General features: G+C 40.5%; 2 protein-coding genes and 1 long non-coding RNA gene across 3 annotated transcripts; 1 reads left to right on the top strand and 2 right to left on the bottom strand.

Moving 5' to 3' along the window:
• Positions 1-177: 177 nt before the first annotated feature.
• prelid1a (PRELI domain containing 1a) lies at positions 178-4,919 on the bottom strand. Its single transcript, XM_008419925.2, has 6 exons — positions 4,796-4,919; positions 4,143-4,270; positions 2,169-2,394; positions 1,960-2,073; positions 1,658-1,736; positions 178-1,024 (listed from the first exon to the last, which is right to left on the bottom strand). The coding sequence occupies exons 2-6, from the start codon at positions 4,232-4,234 to the stop codon at positions 903-905; spliced, it is 633 nt and encodes a 210-aa protein (XP_008418147.1). The 5' UTR covers positions 4,235-4,270; positions 4,796-4,919; the 3' UTR covers positions 178-902.
• A 680-nt stretch (positions 4,920-5,599) lies between these two features.
• On the bottom strand, positions 5,600-16,686 carry LOC103471113 (neuropeptide Y receptor type 2). The gene is given in 3 exon segments (XM_074186864.1): positions 5,600-8,859; positions 16,000-16,148; positions 16,150-16,686. Coding segments are annotated over 3 exon segments (1,449 nt in total). The 5' UTR covers positions 16,294-16,686; the 3' UTR covers positions 5,600-7,703.
• LOC103471112 (uncharacterized) lies at positions 9,698-11,609 on the top strand. Its single transcript, XR_534586.1, has 2 exons — positions 9,698-9,736; positions 11,281-11,609. It is a non-coding gene; the product is annotated as an uncharacterized LOC103471112 (long non-coding RNA).

Raw genomic sequence — 16,686 nt, 5'->3', positions numbered from 1 at the left:
CTAACCTAGAATCTGTGGTAAGACTAAAAAATCAGCCATTTCGCAAAGAATGTGAAAATTATATTATAATGACACATTACTTTGTGTTGTGTTGCCACATAAAATCCCAATTAAATACAGCAAAAAGGCACCATAACATTTAAGGTAAAATTGCTTCACTAGACACAGAAAACCACATTATTAGGAAATGTCAATTTATTGACCAGCTGATACTTCATTTAAGCAAGAAGAGTCACAAGGACTACATGAATGTATACAGCGAGGTGACAATCAAGTTAAGAGGAGGCTTCATGTATCGCTCTCACACAGCAGCAGAGATGCCAGGTGACGAGACGTTATCGAGCTTTGATCTCTGACAATGTGAAGCAGCCAGGAAACCAGTCTCAGCATCAGAACTAAGGTAGAACTGGGTAAACTGAACCAACACAAAACAATTGGGATATAATAACACATAAATTAATCACAAAGAACTGATGTGATATTTTAAAGTAGTGCTCCAAGTTAACAATAAAGAACATGGGGGAAACAAAACAAGACGGGAAGTGAAAATAAAGGCAAATCCTGGTGGGTAGAGAAAGGCTGAGCAAGAGCCTAAGGAACACTTCCAGTACAAGTCATCACAATTACTTTTATGGCACCCGGGGGCCATATTCAAGATCTCCATCTGTGGTAAATACTGAAATGACGTGGCATCGTAGGTACAATAAACACAATCAGGGCGGGTGGAACAGGCTCTTGAACCCAGCTCAGGCCTTTTCACCACCACGTTCAGCAGGATGCGTCCTCACAGAGGTGTTTTTAAACCAACACTGGGATCCGTTGCAAAACACAAAGTAACTGCGTGAGCTATGAGAGTGGTCGAATGTAAAATAGTCACGATATAAAAGCCTGCAGCTGCATCATCATACGTATTGTTTCTTCTGAGCATGTGAGGCGAGGTCCTTGGCTTTCTCTTTAGCTGCCAGTGCCGTCTCTCTTGCCCGCTCTGTAGCGGTCTCCGCCAACGTTCTGGACGGAGTTTCGCCTACAGAAACACAAAGCACGGCTTTAAGTGAAACGCATCGACATTCTCCTGCTCAGGACGTAGATAGAGGTAAAGGTTAAGCTGATGTGAAAAACAAAACGGGCAGGTATTCAAAACGTACACTTTTTCCACAGCAATGTATATTATGGCGAGATCACATCAAAATGTCCCACGTTTCACAAACGCCAATCAATTTTAATAAAATCCACGTAGCCATCGAAAAGAAAGGAGAAAAAGTCTCACAGCCGATCAGCAGCATACGTCTGCTAACTATGTCTGCATAGAAATGAGTTGCTGAAGAGGCAGACAAGCATTAAATTGCTTCCTCTTCGTGTTGTTCTGACTCAGAATGTGGTGCGTCATAGTTTCTAGGTGTCCCAGCATTCTGAGAAATTTAATTCATTTTTTTTTTTTTTTTACATTTCTCTGACAAAAATTTAGCTGTTATTTTCTGTCATTCTTGATCAACAAAAACTCTGATTTGAGATGACAAAACTGCATCTGCAACAATTAATGTAATGCCCAAACTACATGCTTGTAAAAATAAATGAACTTCATGAACCTGTAAGGTTTACTACAACTCCAGGGGAAATCTGGGGGAAAAAAAAAAAACCTCTTCAAATGATAATGTACCTTGCATTCTGGAGAGCACGTACTCAAAGCCTTTCATCGTCTTTGTGACGCTGTTCTTGAACCTTGCCAGACCAAATTCCTGAAAAGTGAACAAAAGTCAGTAAAGGAAAAAGACAAAGTGTGTTTATGTAAACACAGCAACAATGAGGAACTACTTGGGCTAATTGCTCAGCTGTTGCATCTCAACTCTGGCATGTTGCTGCTGATGCCACAGAACAGAAGACAGGTGGGGAGGCCTCCCCATCAGCCACTCCATGCTGCTTTCTGCGCTGTGGTACCACTTTCCACTTTACGCTACTGACCTGAATAGCTCTAGAAAGCCCATAGAGACTGGAAGAGATCCAGGCTTCCCGTTTGATCTCCGTCCAGGAGCCGTTCTCTGGGTTCATTTGGTATAAACACCGCTCCTCCACAGACTGGCAGAGCATGCAGGAAAAAAAAAAAAATCATCACAATTATGTTTTGACTCTGAGCAAAAGCCAAGTTGTGCTGGATAAAAACCGGAGCGCACCATGAGGCGAGCGTGGCTGATGTTCCAGGTCAGAGTGGTCATGGTCCGTTTCTGAGGGTCTACGACGGAGTCCTCGATGATGTACGCCGAGTTGGTCATGTGCTTTGGGAGGTACGGCTCCATCCAGCGAGGCGCACGGCTGGTTTTGGTCAACAGACGTCTGGAAATGAGGCAGTTGGACGGAGTAACGTCTCTGAAGATGATGTCCTCCGTCAAGACGTGGTTACTGAAACCAAAGGGAGCGGTAAAATTTTAAAAATCTGATTTTGTTTGCAATGCATTTATTTTTGAACAACTTTTAAATTCTCAAAGTAACAAATTAGTGTTGCCTTTTAGTATGAAAGGATTTTATTGGTTTGATTTCTGTGTTGACTACTACTGAAATCCTAGATCAGTAAATCAGCAAAACGTCCRTCTTCGTCAACAAGGACTTCACAGTGTTCAGGAAACACAGCTCAGTTTTCTGCTTCTTCTCACGACATCAGCAATACTTTAGGGTCTGTGGATATTTGCCAATTGTTTGCTTCTATAGCAACGCTTTCTTTTTAGATTAATCTTAACTTAATAAAATGCGATGTATTTTAATTACAGGTCTCAGTTAACTGCTGATCCAGAGACACGTGAATTTTTGGTTCCTTCCATGATGAGTAAAAGCAAAGTTTTTAATCATAAAAGGAAATAGAAAATGGAGGATTTAAGAGTTCTTTATGTTGTTATGCAGATTCTGGATTGAATGCCAACAACAAAATGTCAATAATACAAGAGATTTTCCCCCAAACTATGTGAGAAACTAAGGGAAAATCTAAAGAGACTATAAAAAGGATTCACACAACTAGTCTCATACAAAAAACAAATGTTTTCTTCCTTGAAACAAATTACACATTTGTCCTAAAATCTAAACGCACAACTAAATTTCATCATAAATCTTTGGACTCAGAATAATATTTCATATAGCACAGACCTAAAAAAAAACAAACAAAAAAAAACACACACACCTTTTTTGTATGTCAAAAATTTAAAATTTAAGACTCATTTGACCATCTGTAATTACCACATGTTTTCGGTTTCCCTTACATGGCTAGCAGCAAACTGAACTTCATCTATGTAGGCAGCAGACTGAACAGTGTTTCGGGATATTTTATGACCTCAACATGATTTTAAACCTTCAAAGCTTTTATCTGACGTGCCTGGTGTGTTCCTTCTTGGTCTTTGTGATGCAATTTGTTTACTGACAACAAACTCTGAGGTTTCCACAAAAACAGTTGTATGTCGGACTGAGATGAAATTACACAAAGATGGGATTTTTTATTTTTTAACTAATCAGTTGGATTCTGAAGGCAGAATAAAGGAGACTGAATACTTGGATAAAATTTATGTTTTCTTTGTGGAAAAATAAAAAAATCATCATTTCTCTCCTAGTTTACAATTGTGCACGACACTGTGTTAGTACATAGCAGCTAATCACAATAAATAAATAGGTTTGTGGTGATAAAGTAACAGAACGTGGAGAAATTGAAGGTGTGAAGAACTTTGCAAGACAGTATGCATATTATGTAATACGATTCTAATTATTAATAAACTGCTTTTACAGTTATGCCAGAAAGATTTTCATATCCCACTTTGTTGCCTCATGTGACAGGGGGTATAGTGCATGCTCACTTTTTTTGGCATTTGGTAATATGACTTTGATCATTTCAAAGTCCCAGAAAATTCCCACAATGCATTTTTCAGCTTGGCATGATAGCACCTTATGGTTTCAAATGGCCAATAATTGATGTTTTATAACAAAAAGAAAACAAGGTTGTAGGTACACTACAATTATGTGTGTACTTATAAGAGTGTTTGTTCATCAATTACTTTATCTCCATTAACAAACCTCTGCAGTATGCAAATGTAAAGACCTATTCTACTTGCACAATTTTATACAGCATAGTTAATAATCGTGCACTTTTACACCAAGACATTTTTTCTCACCTGTAAGGATTGGGATAACGTTGCCAGAAAGCAATGCAAACTTGGTCCCAGGTGTTTTTCAGCAAACCTGTGCAGCAAACGTATTTCCCCATTGTTCCCTTGGTTTACTCTGGCAGTACTCTGTGGGACTGCAGCACAAAAAAAAAAAGTCAGTTATAATCAGATAAAGCAGAAGTAGAGTAAGGTTGACAGTAATCATATTTGTAGATCATTCTGCTGCCGTTTCCGGGTTTAAATAACTGCTACGAATAAGCAGGATTTAAGTGCATCTATGCAAAAGTCAGTCATGACTGTGCGGACATTTTTCATTCATATTTTGTAGAATAACGGTGCAAGGTGGCTAAAACCCACATAAAAACCTAGCAAGCTATAAAAAAGCACGGTGGGCCATTTTTACTGATGGCTTTATGATGTATTTGCAGTTTAAATAAGGGCTTCATGTATTTTAAAAAAAAGACGTAGGTCAACGTGTTTAAAGTCGTTTCTGTCACATTCGTCACGTCCACACTACCTAGCTCCCTTCCTGGATGGTAGAAGCTAGCATAGCATGTGGCTAGCCTCGTGAATGAATGACTCTCTCGGCATAGATTTGTATTTAGTCACATATCAATACTCAGAAAGAAGGGCTCAACACTGACGAAATAAACACTGACCTGCACAGTGATGATATTCAAAAGATCAGAGCGGACATTTCATTGTTCGTGAGGAGCAACGTCCATCGTGCGACCACCTACATGAGATGTCAAACGTCACCAGGCCGAGAAGAAGGTCAAAGCGTCGACGGAACATCCGGCAGGAGGCGCTGGTGATGCTTGTTTTGATCACTAGATGGCAGCAGAGACCCTGCGCAAAATGCCCCAGTTTTTAGTCGCCCGTTGCAGATTGTGCATCTGTAAGGAGGGTTGACAGCTGAAGTTTCTTCCTGTTCAGTAAAATGTCACTACAAATAAGTACTCAGATAAAACTCTTATTTTCTGCTCTGTCTGTGACTGATATTAACCAATACCGGACTGTATGAAAATACTGTAAATTTTAAGGATGAGATTTTGCTTTTCTTCTTAAAGGCTTGAAGCCTGAAATACATAAAATAATATGCTTAAGCCAGAAAATCTGCAATGTGGGAGTTAGAAACCAGTAATGTAATGGTTATAGCTATTCTCTTTGACTTACAATGAATAAGAAATAAAAATAAAAAATATATATGTGGGCCACACTAGTAATTTAGCTATTTTAATGCTATACTGGATTTACTTAATCCTTTTTTATAAATCCAGTCCATCGTCTGAGGGCTATCTTTTCCTGTATACTGATGCAATATGCTGCCAACCCAAGGATTCATATAAACACCCAAATTAAATCACTGTTCAGTTTGAGACTACACTACACGGATCATATTTTTGCTCTAATCAGTAGCCACTGGGAATAAAGACATACACAACCAAGATCTCTTTATTTGACACAGAGGAACAAACAATAAGTTGTCTTTATAGAAACAGCAGCTGTAACGTGTCAGGTCCAGGCTTGAAATCAGTGCCCAGAGGCCTCATTGTTGATTCATGTCCACACATTTATTAAGTAACATCAACAGAAAGGTCACTTTAGCAGCAGCGTAATGAACACAGAATTGCATGTTCTTTTTACATCCCCTTGAACAAGTTTCTGTAATGAAGACATCAATAGTGTGCTGCCCTGGCGTCACACAGGTCACTGGTTTCCAGTCCCATTCTTCTGGACACAGAGTCCCACTGCTCTGCCTAATCAAGAACAGATGGTGGCCAGGTGAGAACAATTAACTTCCTGTTTGTACAGAATATTAGTGACGTTGCCTTTTGGATTTCTTGGAAGAGGATTGAATGTTGCTGAGCCGGAACAGTTTCATTTCTCCAGATTAGAGGATTTGGATGAATGCGAAAACAATTACCATGAGAAGCCTACATTCACTGTCACATAAATCTCTGCCTCCTCGCTAGAATGTATACCGCAAAGTTGAACATTATTTAGCAACAAGAATTTTGTACATACAGTGGAACATGTTTTATAAGACACAGGTAAACATTTTAGATACATATTTGAATAAATTAGATATGTACTTTACAAGTACCACTCACAATTCAACAAGGAGCCTTATAAAGAGATTTGCATGCAAAGCATTGGGCCCTCTTTAGTGACCAAAGCCTTGTGTCAACCATTGTGTATGTGAAGGGGTTCTTATCTCTTGTMTCCTCTCATTTAAGCTGCAGGGTCCAGGGTAGGGAGGTAGTGCTTTTGAAAATACCCTCAAAAGGGTGGAGCTTTGAAAGGTTGTTAGCCATTTCTGAATAGTTAAGTATATAACATTAAATTGCGTTAGGCACTAACACCTTTGTCACACTGTTGCTTATCTGCCGAGTGTTTCATTGGGGTGGGATTACATACAGCCTTAGGTAAATCACTTTCCAGCATCACTTGTCCTTGTGTTTAATACTGTAGGATAGTTCATATAAAAACCATTGTATGCTTAACCGAAAGCCCAACTGGAGAAAGACGTTGTAAACTAGCCCTGGTTAAAAATGTTGAAGTGTTAAAAATTTGTTGACACTGAACACTTGACTATAGATAAATGAAGTAATCAATGAAAAAATATTGAGTAAGATTACATGATCACTAGGAAGAGGCTCAGAAGCGAAGACGGTATCAGTCCCACCAAGAGTTTTGTACATCTGAATGATTGTGCAAAATGAGATTAAAGGATTTCTCAAGCATGCATGAAAGAATCAATGCAACACACCAGGCATGGTTTTGATGAGGAAATAACATTATAACATGGTCTAAAGCTAAAAAAGTTGATTTTACGTAATAATGCTCCATGTAATCCCAAATTTTATGCATTATGCAAAGTGGGGACATGTCAAAAGTGACAAACATCCATCAAAACTGTGATACAATTTGATGTTTCCAAAATGATACATTTTTGTCCTGCTTAGTTTTATTAAACACTCATTTTTAAGGCCCAGCACACATTGCAAGGCAGAAAATAGCGTGAGAGCAGCTTAAGGATTTCACATAATTGGTAGTTATCTTACTGCTGTTTTATAATGTATCCAGTGTTAAAAAATGGTCAGAAAATTATGCWTTATTGGTATCATTTAGAAAACCATCTCCTAATCTTATCGTAGTTGTGCAAATAGTCAGGCCTAAATGTTGCGTTTGCTAACAATAACACATTTTTCCAGCTGGAATTTAGTCAGCTGGAAACACTAGACCAAAAGCATAACTGAACATGTAGTTTTGTTTTGCCTTGTTTTTTACTTTGAAGACACTGTGAGCAGCAGCAACACCTCAGCAGTTCAGTATTGACCAGAAGTAAGTGACACATATGTATCTAAGGTACCTGTACTTTGAACTTTTGTGGACAAATGACAAATGAAAATCAACAAGGAGCTGAAAGCTTCGGGATAGATACAATTGAAATGCACCCATCGGTCAGTTCTTTTAAGTCAAAAGGCTTCTTGAGAACCACACACCCCTTAAAGCAGAAGTCCAGCTAATGTGCTAAAATTCTGCTATTAAACAAGACAAATCTCATACAGCAGTGGGAGGGTGTCTGCTGTTACGGCCGTTCAGAGTGGGCCCTCTCACAGAGCGTGTCCTGAACGACCCATCGGGGTGGAAAGTATCTGCCTTGTCCTCGCAACGGAACACCATTATGAAGCCATTCCTGTAGTTTTTATTCATCCATCCATAGAGGAGAGGGTTAGTGAAGGTAGGGCACATGGCCACGATGTGAAACACCGTGAAGATGAGCTTATACTCCTCAAACCGGAGCACCAAGTCCAGATCAGTGGCCAGCTGGAGCACATGTAAAGGCAGCCAACTGGTTGCAAACACCACCACCACCAGCGCCAGCATCTTTGTGGTTTTCTTGCGTCGGTTGATGCTGTCGTTACGGCTGGACGGACTGACGTGGTTTTTCAGTTTGACCCAAATGCATATGTAGGCGTAACTGATGATTGCTAAAGGAAGAATGTACAGCAGTAGGATCATTGAGAGGCTGTAGATGACTCCGTCCCTGTTGATGCCGTGGGGCCACTTCTCAGAGCAGACAGGCATGCGCAGATTGATAGGAGGAATCTCTTCGTAGCGATATTCCCTGAAGATGGCAAGAGGAGCTGCCAGGACAGAAGAAATAGTCCAGGTGAATGCCATGATGAAGAGGCTGGAATGCCAGGTCAGGCGTCGACCAAGGTGGAAGACAATGCAGCGGTAACGCTCCAGAGCTATGACAGTCAGGGTCAGGATGGACACATGAACACTCAGCGCTTGGGCGAACGGGACCATGTGGCACAACACGGCACCGAACTTCCATTCATCCAGCAGAGTGTAGATCAGAGTAAAGGGCAGGCAAAGAGTGACCATCAGAAGGTCTGCCAAGGCCAGGTTGGCTATGAAGTAGTTGGTCACTGTCCGCATGTTTCTGTAGCGAATAATCATGTAGATGACGAGGGAATTTCCCAGCAGCCCCAGCAGGATTATTAAGGAATAAGCCATTATTAGAGTGATTTGGACTCCAAGGTGCTTGGTGATATCAGAGCTGAAACCGGGCTGGAATGAATCAAAGCTGTCGTTGAACAAAAACGACAGCTCACTTTCGCCAGGCTCCGCTTCTGCTGTGGCGTTGGATGTGTCAAGCGGGCTCATTTTTACTGAGAGGTCCACAATACCGAGGCTGCACCAACACCTGAGCAGAGAAAACAGAAAGCAAAACAGCTTGACACAAACTTAATAGAACATCACTTTCAGACAGAACATAGCTACATGGTGGATGTTCTGGATGAGTAAGGAGTAGAATATAATAAGCCTGGGCTTTTTTCCTACTCTTTTTCAAACTGAGTAGGAGCAATTAAGTGAAGCAGAATTAGGGGCAAGCGCAGTGGCCTCCATGCAAGTCTGAAAGCTAACCTACGTCAACAAGCACTACCAAATCTTGAGGCTATTCGCATAGCTGGCCACACTGTCTATTGGGCAGATAGATCCGCAAACTCTGGTAAAACTAGAGTTCACATCTGGACACCAACTGGAGTTAGTATCCATATCAACAACGACAGGTGTATTGCAGTAAATGTTATGGGGAAACATTGCTCTTTACATCAAGAGTGCCTTATCCACTACTTCTATATTTTGTATAGCTATTTACATCTCACTGCAAGCTAACACAGGCCTAGCACTGGAAGAGCTGCATAGCTTTCTTATCATCTAAATCAGGGGTCCCCAAACTACGGCCCGCGGGCCGGATCCGGCCCGCCTCCACATTTGGTCCTGCCCCCTGAACAATACCAGAGAGCATTAAGATTTTTTTTTCATATATTGTATTTTCTGGTTTATATGTGGATTTTTCTTCAACCACCAGGGGGCTCTTGAGCAGGAAGTGTGTCCTGTAAACTGTGAGTGTTTTGTTTTGTTTTGCATGGCATTGCCGCCATCTGTTGGACTTTTGGGGAACTGCTCGACTTTTATGTTACTTAATCAGTACGGTTGTTTGCTAGCGGTAGAGCAGATGAACACACGTGTTTGWTATGAACGCCGCATTCCAGGTYGAGTTCTTCGAAGCAATGCCTGTAAGTAGCAGCTTATACTTCAAAACRAGCCTTTATGTTAACATATGATAAAAGAAGTAACTTGTTTATTGAATTAGTTTTGGAAATACCTGCGGGCGATTTGATTATGTGCTACGTCATTGCTAACTAGCAGACCGCTAAGATTTCTTAGGTCGTTATGTAGCATTGCAGCTCATAGCATTCTGAGGTAGCTGTTGTATCAGTTGTACTTCTAATGTATGTATCTGAATGTAAAACACTTCTGTAAGCTGCTCTGACATGGAAATAAAGGAAGAACTAATTAATCCAGACTCGTGTGAAAGGAGTTTGGCTGATTAGTTTTGGTACAAGACACCATTACAAAGTGAATCATTGAAAATAAAAGAAAGCGCCCATTAAAACGGAATTTGGTTTTAATAGGGAATTGAAATTTGAGAATGTTGTTGATCAGTTAAATAGCATTGAGGGGAAATGCTATTTAACGTCTTTTTTATAGTACTGGGATCATTACGAGAATTTGAGGTAGATGGCAGTAGTGCAACAATAATGGATGCAAGCTGCTGTTGAAATCTAAAGAAAAAGGCGCCCATTTTCATTTAGCACATGCTAGTAGCAACACGAAGGATCAGCACTTTTACTGTTACAGTTACCATACGGAAACTACCGTAATCAGTTCAGTTAAATCTAAACTTGGCAACTTTTTCTTTTTCAACCGTAATAAATGTGATATTCAATTGACCTGTTATTACTCAGATTTTGGATGTCCACCCCCCTCTGCAGCTGCTGCATCGTTGTGGAAAACCTGGAGATATCTGCGGCTTATATGTGTATGTTTACTGGTTTAAAAAAAAAAAAAAAAACTTTGGGGTTGTGGCTTATAGTCCGGTGCGGCTCATAGTTAGGAAAATACGGACTATGATCCTTCCTGGATTTTTTTCTGTGAAGAACCCAGAGAGGGTTATTTGATTGTGCTTTCTGAAAAACAATATACATTTTACATTTAGGCACTCCTGCAATCGTCACACTTTTTCTGTTACAAACTGACTCCGGCCCCCCACCAGAGAAGGGAAAAGTTATGTGGCCCTCACAGGAAAAAGTTTGGGGACCCCTGATCTAAATGAATGCTCATCCTAAAGACTTTAATAATGCAGATATGACAGCAGTCACACCCAAGTGCCATAAAAATGTATGTTTTCTAGCCGGAAACAAAAATATCCCAGTGCATCTATATGCAAACGTCCCGTGATCATACAAAGCTGTGCCATCACAAACGTCCTGGGGACGACAGACGACAGATCACATTTCATTGATCCTGAATCTATCATATAAACCTGTGGTTCACAAAACCCCAGCATCTGTGAGGATAGTGCAACATTACAGGACTGTTTTGAAAGCATACACAGGGTGTGCTTTCACAGGGAGCTGACTCAGAGACATACGTTTCTGCTGGCTTTAATTACATCAAATTCTGCACTGAGGTAATGCTGACCAATAGAACCCTTTTGTTTAACAGCAAGGTGAGAGGACACCTCAAGTGTACTGATATATTTGGTCTCTCATTACAGCACGCGACAGTGCTCATCACCTGCTTCAAAACCACCAAATTCATCCCACTGCCAAAGAAGACATCAGCCACCAGCCTCAATAACGACCGTCTAAGGCCTTACACCATAATGAGCTGCTTTCAAAGAGTGGTGTTGCACATCGAAGGCATCCTGCCGGCTTCCTGGATGTTTACCGAGTAAACTGAGTCTGTTGAAGATGCATCATGTTTCATTCAGCCGCCCTCATCCCACCTGGAGCTCTGTATTTGTGAACTTCAGTTCTGCCTTTAACACTATTATCCTTCAAAAACTGTTTAATAAACTCACCAGCCTTGGACTGCCCAACACACTATGTGAATTGATTGTTGATTTTTTTTCAGTAACAAATCACAAAATGTCAGGAATGAGAAGCCAGACATCATCATMCATACCTCTGAAATTACAGGTGTGCTACAGGGCTTTGTGTTGAGTCCAGTCGTCCTTACCCTCTTTACAATGACTGACACCTCCCACCACACACACACACACACACTCTTCCAACACCAAAATCACATTTCCAAATGATGCCACCTCAACCCGACTAATCTCAGGTATAAATGCAGGTAGCAGACCCAACATCTGGTTGAATGTTGTACAGGCAATAACTTTATTTTAAACAAGTGGTGTCCATCCAATTCACACCAGTGAGGATCAGACGTAGTTAAAAAAGAAAAACAAACTGCTAGCCCTGAAAAGAATGCTCAGCAAAGGCTCTTTTCTTCCGGAGGCTGAAAATGGCCAATATGCCATCTCAGCTGCTTGGGAATTTTTGTCGGAGCACTACAGAGAGCATTGTGTATCACTGCTGTACTGCCGGGTGTGGGAGCCCCGAGGAGAAAAATAGGAGGAACCTTTCCTGCACCATAGGTCACAAGGAGTACACTCTCACCCCTCGACGCTGTATCATGACCGGCTGCAGCAGAAGTCAAAGACTCTCGGCACGGCTGTAACTCACCCGAGGTGTTCACTGATTGACCCTCTGCCATGAGGAAGGAGATGGCGCCTTTTAGAAACATGCACTACATGGGTGAGGAACAGATTATTTTTCAAGTACAATAACTTCTATCAGCCCCACAACCCCATATTGATTAGTGCAACATGACAATACATGGGTTATGATGCTATTTATCATCCATCCATCCATCGTTTTCTGCTTCTCTGGGGTAAAATTCAGGGGACAGCAGTTTAATTGATCCCCAGAGTCTGTGGAAACCAATGCTATTGCTCCCAAATTAGGGGTCTCTGGATGAGGGGGCTAAGCAGAGAGGCCCAGTTGTTTTTCTTACTGGATTTGTATCTAGTTAACATCGTTCATTTTGTGAGTCAGCAGGAAATAATTTTAGTTTAGGTAACTGCAATGACAATAAAGTACTCTTGTTTTCCTTATTTTTATTCTATGTTTGATTATTATTCTTAATTGTCTGTGTACTATTTTCTTTAAAAATGTGTAGTTTATATGTTCGAAATAGATATTTCATTTGTTTGTTTGTTTGTTCATTCATTCATTTACTAATTAATTTGTCCACTCACTCAGTAAATATGAAAATATGAAGTAAGGGAATAAACTCCAGCTGCTTCAGAAGTGTCTGATTCAGAATTCAAGACCTGTGATCTGTATTTCTTGTGTGTGCAAGCACAGTGGGATCTGCATCAGTCATTTGCTCCTGCATAGTGGGGCGACATGTACCAACCTTCACATACTCTCCCGAACAACAACTCCCAGTGGGACTACTGAGTGCAGTTAGGAGGACTTGGCTGTCAAATCCTGCCAACTAACTCTGCCGAGGTCTCTCAGCTGGGGGTCTGCATGCTCTTGGCCGTGAGTTGGTTCTTTGACCCCTTTTTTCATGCGTGCTACACTTTTTATTTGTTCCCATTCATTTCTGTCACATGCGCCTCTGTCAATKGTAGAAACGAGCACTGGCTGCATGAAGGCAAAAATGATAACATTGGTGGATGTATCTTAAAATCATGCTATTTGTTTCCAATATCAYTTCCTCCTCAGTACAAGAGCTTCTTATGAAACAAGAATTAAACAGTATGTTTTTTTTTTTTTTTTTACCAGACTTCAGCTTCCATAGCAAATGTCACCACCATAAAGACAACTATTATTTAAAGCTGAAGAATAAGAACTCGGCGCAATTTAGCAGATAAGATGATTCTCTAATGATGATTCTCTCATTCACACAATCTTCCCTGATTGCAGGGAGAAAGGTGGATGTTCTAAAAGACTGAGAAAAGGCAACATGAGCAGCAGTCACACAGAGAGAAATTAATAGAAAATTAGCTTTCCTGGAACAGAAGTAGAAATTCCAACCAAAAAAATACACTAACTGGTCCATCTCGTCAACTGACAATAATGAGAAAACATCTTTCTCCTCTTTGCTCTCTGTGTTGCTTGCCTGTTTATTTACGGCATGCTTTTTCTTTTTTCCCCCCTTAGGAACACCTGTGCCTCTATTGACACTAAAGGACACGATGGAAGAAGCAATGAGGGGTAGTCAGTGAGTTCAAAGCTCAGTCATTAGAGCTGCAGAATGTGTGCCTACACAGCTTGCAGCTCATATTAAAGAGAACAAATGCAGGCCTAATATTAAGGAAAAAATAAATGCAATTCAAAATCTTGTTTTTCATGTTAATTTAYGTATGCAGACAAGGTGCTGCTGCATACAGATATATTTCTACTGGTGGGTTAGACTGTCAACTAAYGGTTTGCCAGATTAATCCTAATGTTGTTATTTGTCACATAGTGTAAGAAAAGGCTTTTAGTTAATGAACACAGGAACTCCATATTAGAGATAAACTATCGCACTTTATTAGCACGTGCATCTTGGGGAATCCTTTTCAGCGACTACTTAAATCTATTTATCAGTTTTCTGTTAAAAATTTTAAAGAACATTTAAGAAATAGTTCATAATCARAAGATGAATAAAATCTACTTCAACAACCAAACAAATGGAAGCAGTTTGTGAAGAGGACCAGACTGGACCGGTGAGATTTCATAATCAAAGATCTCCCATTTTCATTTTAAGGAAAGGTGTTATGAAAACCTCATGTTCTGGGCGATGCTTTCCATCAGGATGATTATCAAGTCTCAATRAGGTTTGGACTGCTGAGTCACTCCTTGCTAACCCAATCGTGCACCTGCAGTACGGCCAATAATCATCTCYGTCGTTCCAGTCGACACCAAGGGGAAGATGCAATGAAATGATTTTCTTACATTTTCTTGTACATTTTCACTGAAAAACTGTTGAACTGTTCAGGTAAGCTAGACGTAGACAGCAGGTGGCCCTGCTGCACTGAGTCATGTAGAGTTACATRGGCAGAATATGGGACGCATTTAATCATTCAGTCATTAAATTAATCAGTCAGATGAAAAACCTCAAACAAGAATTTCATGAACCTGAGATATACGAGGAGAAAAAACACATAAGGCTGAGCCACGTTTTAATCACATGTTATAAAACCTATGCTGAAATTGCTTGTCTGAGATGTTCACTAATGCCAGGTGATCATGCCCATTAATGTGCCTCCTGTTATATCATGATCCAAACACACAAAAAGCAAAGTTTTAGACAATTTTTGTCCTTCTAAAAAGACATATTTATGCTCATTTTCTGAAATTTTGTTGTAGAATTCCAGACTCCTTTCTCAGTTGTATTTTTTAAATGTATTGCGCAAATTAGTTAGAGAGCTGCTACACCACTCATAGTATATTTCAAGTTTTGATTMTTGGAGGAAGAACTGAGAAGAAATCAGGCATAATTTATCGAGATCTTTCTTTATTCTCTTTGATTGCAGGCTTCAGGTCTCCAGAAGAACCATGTTTACTGAATTTCTTTTTCCATTCAACTTTCAAAGTTGATATGTAATATTTGCAAWATAGGCAGAAATATGATACCYGTGTTCCCAGCTGATTTAAAGATAAAAACTTATTCAACAGGCTGCACGCCAGGTTGCCTTATTTAATACAGTTTTGATTTTATCTTTCTCTTTGTCTGTWTAAAGAAGTTTTGATTCATTCAATGTATGCAGTGAAATGGTTWGAAGATTTACTGGAAAGCTATAAAGCAAATCAAAAAATGTGGCCGTWGTCAAGMAACTCAGCAGGACCCTCTTRCCACCAAAAAGCGCAAAGATGCCCAAGAGCAAATGGATGACATTTATCTCCGTTCAGGCAACGTTTTTACAGTAATAAAAAAAAATTACATTTACAAATTAAGCACAAAAAAGACACTTCCTATAATTTCTTATCCCAGGAGGTTTTTTTCCCTTCTTTTTTTCACGATGCACCTGCTGAAGCGGGGATCCAGCTCACATCAATGGCGAGTTACTGGTATATTTAAATAACCCAATTCAATCAATTATGCATTGACGCGTAATTTGTGACCATTTGTTTCACTTTCTCACTCTTGAAATATATCTTTCACAGCTCTCAAGGCTCATTCAACCCTCCAAAACACATGCAAATTACTATAATTGTCTCGCATCATTTGGACTCTTCATCATCTCGCTTTGAAAAGGTTACTTGGTATCCAAATTACGCACATGTGACAGTTTCGGTTACAGGTTGCGCCCGCGTCACAAGAACAGGAAAAAAATGAACATTCCGCGCCTCCCTGGTGCACTTGGACACATATCGAGCCCCGCATGATCAATTTACGGTCTACACGAATGCCAATCGCGTGTTAATGGACTCACCTTTCGCCGCAAAATCTACTTTGGGAAACGAGTCTTCACTCAAGAGTGGCGTGGAACAAGTGGTGTGAAATTCCCGAAGCTCCTCCCTGCCTGGGGTGCTCATCTTGTGGATCTACTGAGCGCTCCCGAATCAGATCCATCGGAGTCAAGAGTAGGAGTGAGGCGCCAACATCTGTGCCAGGAACGGTCCGCTGGAGATCTGCGCAATGGCCGCGTCCTGTGTGGGCTTCCCGCACACCACAATTTTACCCGAGGCGTCTCTCTCATCTTCATTTTTATTATGTAGACGAACATCTCAAAGTTTATTGCATTCGATGTTGTATTTCTAATTGTGGTGATGCACAGTGTRGACGCATCCCTGACACGAACATGCCGTTATTCCATTTCAGTTTATGGTCCTCGTCGTTCTGCTCCAGTCTGATCTCAGATGAACGGTGTTCAAGTTGATTGATTTCCACGATTGGGATCAAGTTAGTTTAAAGGAACGGCTCGGAACCAAGGCCAGAGTAGTTTGATCTCCCCTGGAAATAATMACGTATGCTCCTTTCTGTGAGCTCCATGACAACCTGRAAACGATGAAAGCTGCTGAACAATGCGCCGTTGTTTTTAAGTTTAAACTGCAGACATGAACATGTAGGGACTTCATCAAGGTATCAGGTCAATAAAAGAACATTTGAGGCCCCGAGC

Source organism: Poecilia reticulata, linkage group LG10 (genome assembly GCF_000633615.1).
Source record: "Poecilia reticulata strain Guanapo linkage group LG10, Guppy_female_1.0+MT, whole genome shotgun sequence".
Lineage (NCBI taxonomy): Eukaryota > Metazoa > Chordata > Actinopteri > Cyprinodontiformes > Poeciliidae > Poecilia > Poecilia reticulata.
Note: the sequence above shows the minus strand (reverse complement) of the source record. Positions and strands in the feature narration are given on the sequence as shown.

Bases quoted from the DNA above. Each gene is read 5' to 3' on its own strand.
- prelid1a (XM_008419925.2), bottom strand. From the start codon at position 4,234: ATGGGGAAATACGTTTGCTGCACAGGTTTGCTGAAAAACACCTGGGAC. The intron at 2,395-4,142 runs GTGAGAAAAAAT...CTTTGGTTTCAG, and splicing joins CGTTATCCCAATCCTTACAG to TAACCACGTCTTGACGGAGG. The intron at 2,074-2,168 runs GTGCGCTCCGGT...ATGCTCTGCCAG, and splicing joins TCAGCCACGCTCGCCTCATG to TCTGTGGAGGAGCGGTGTTT.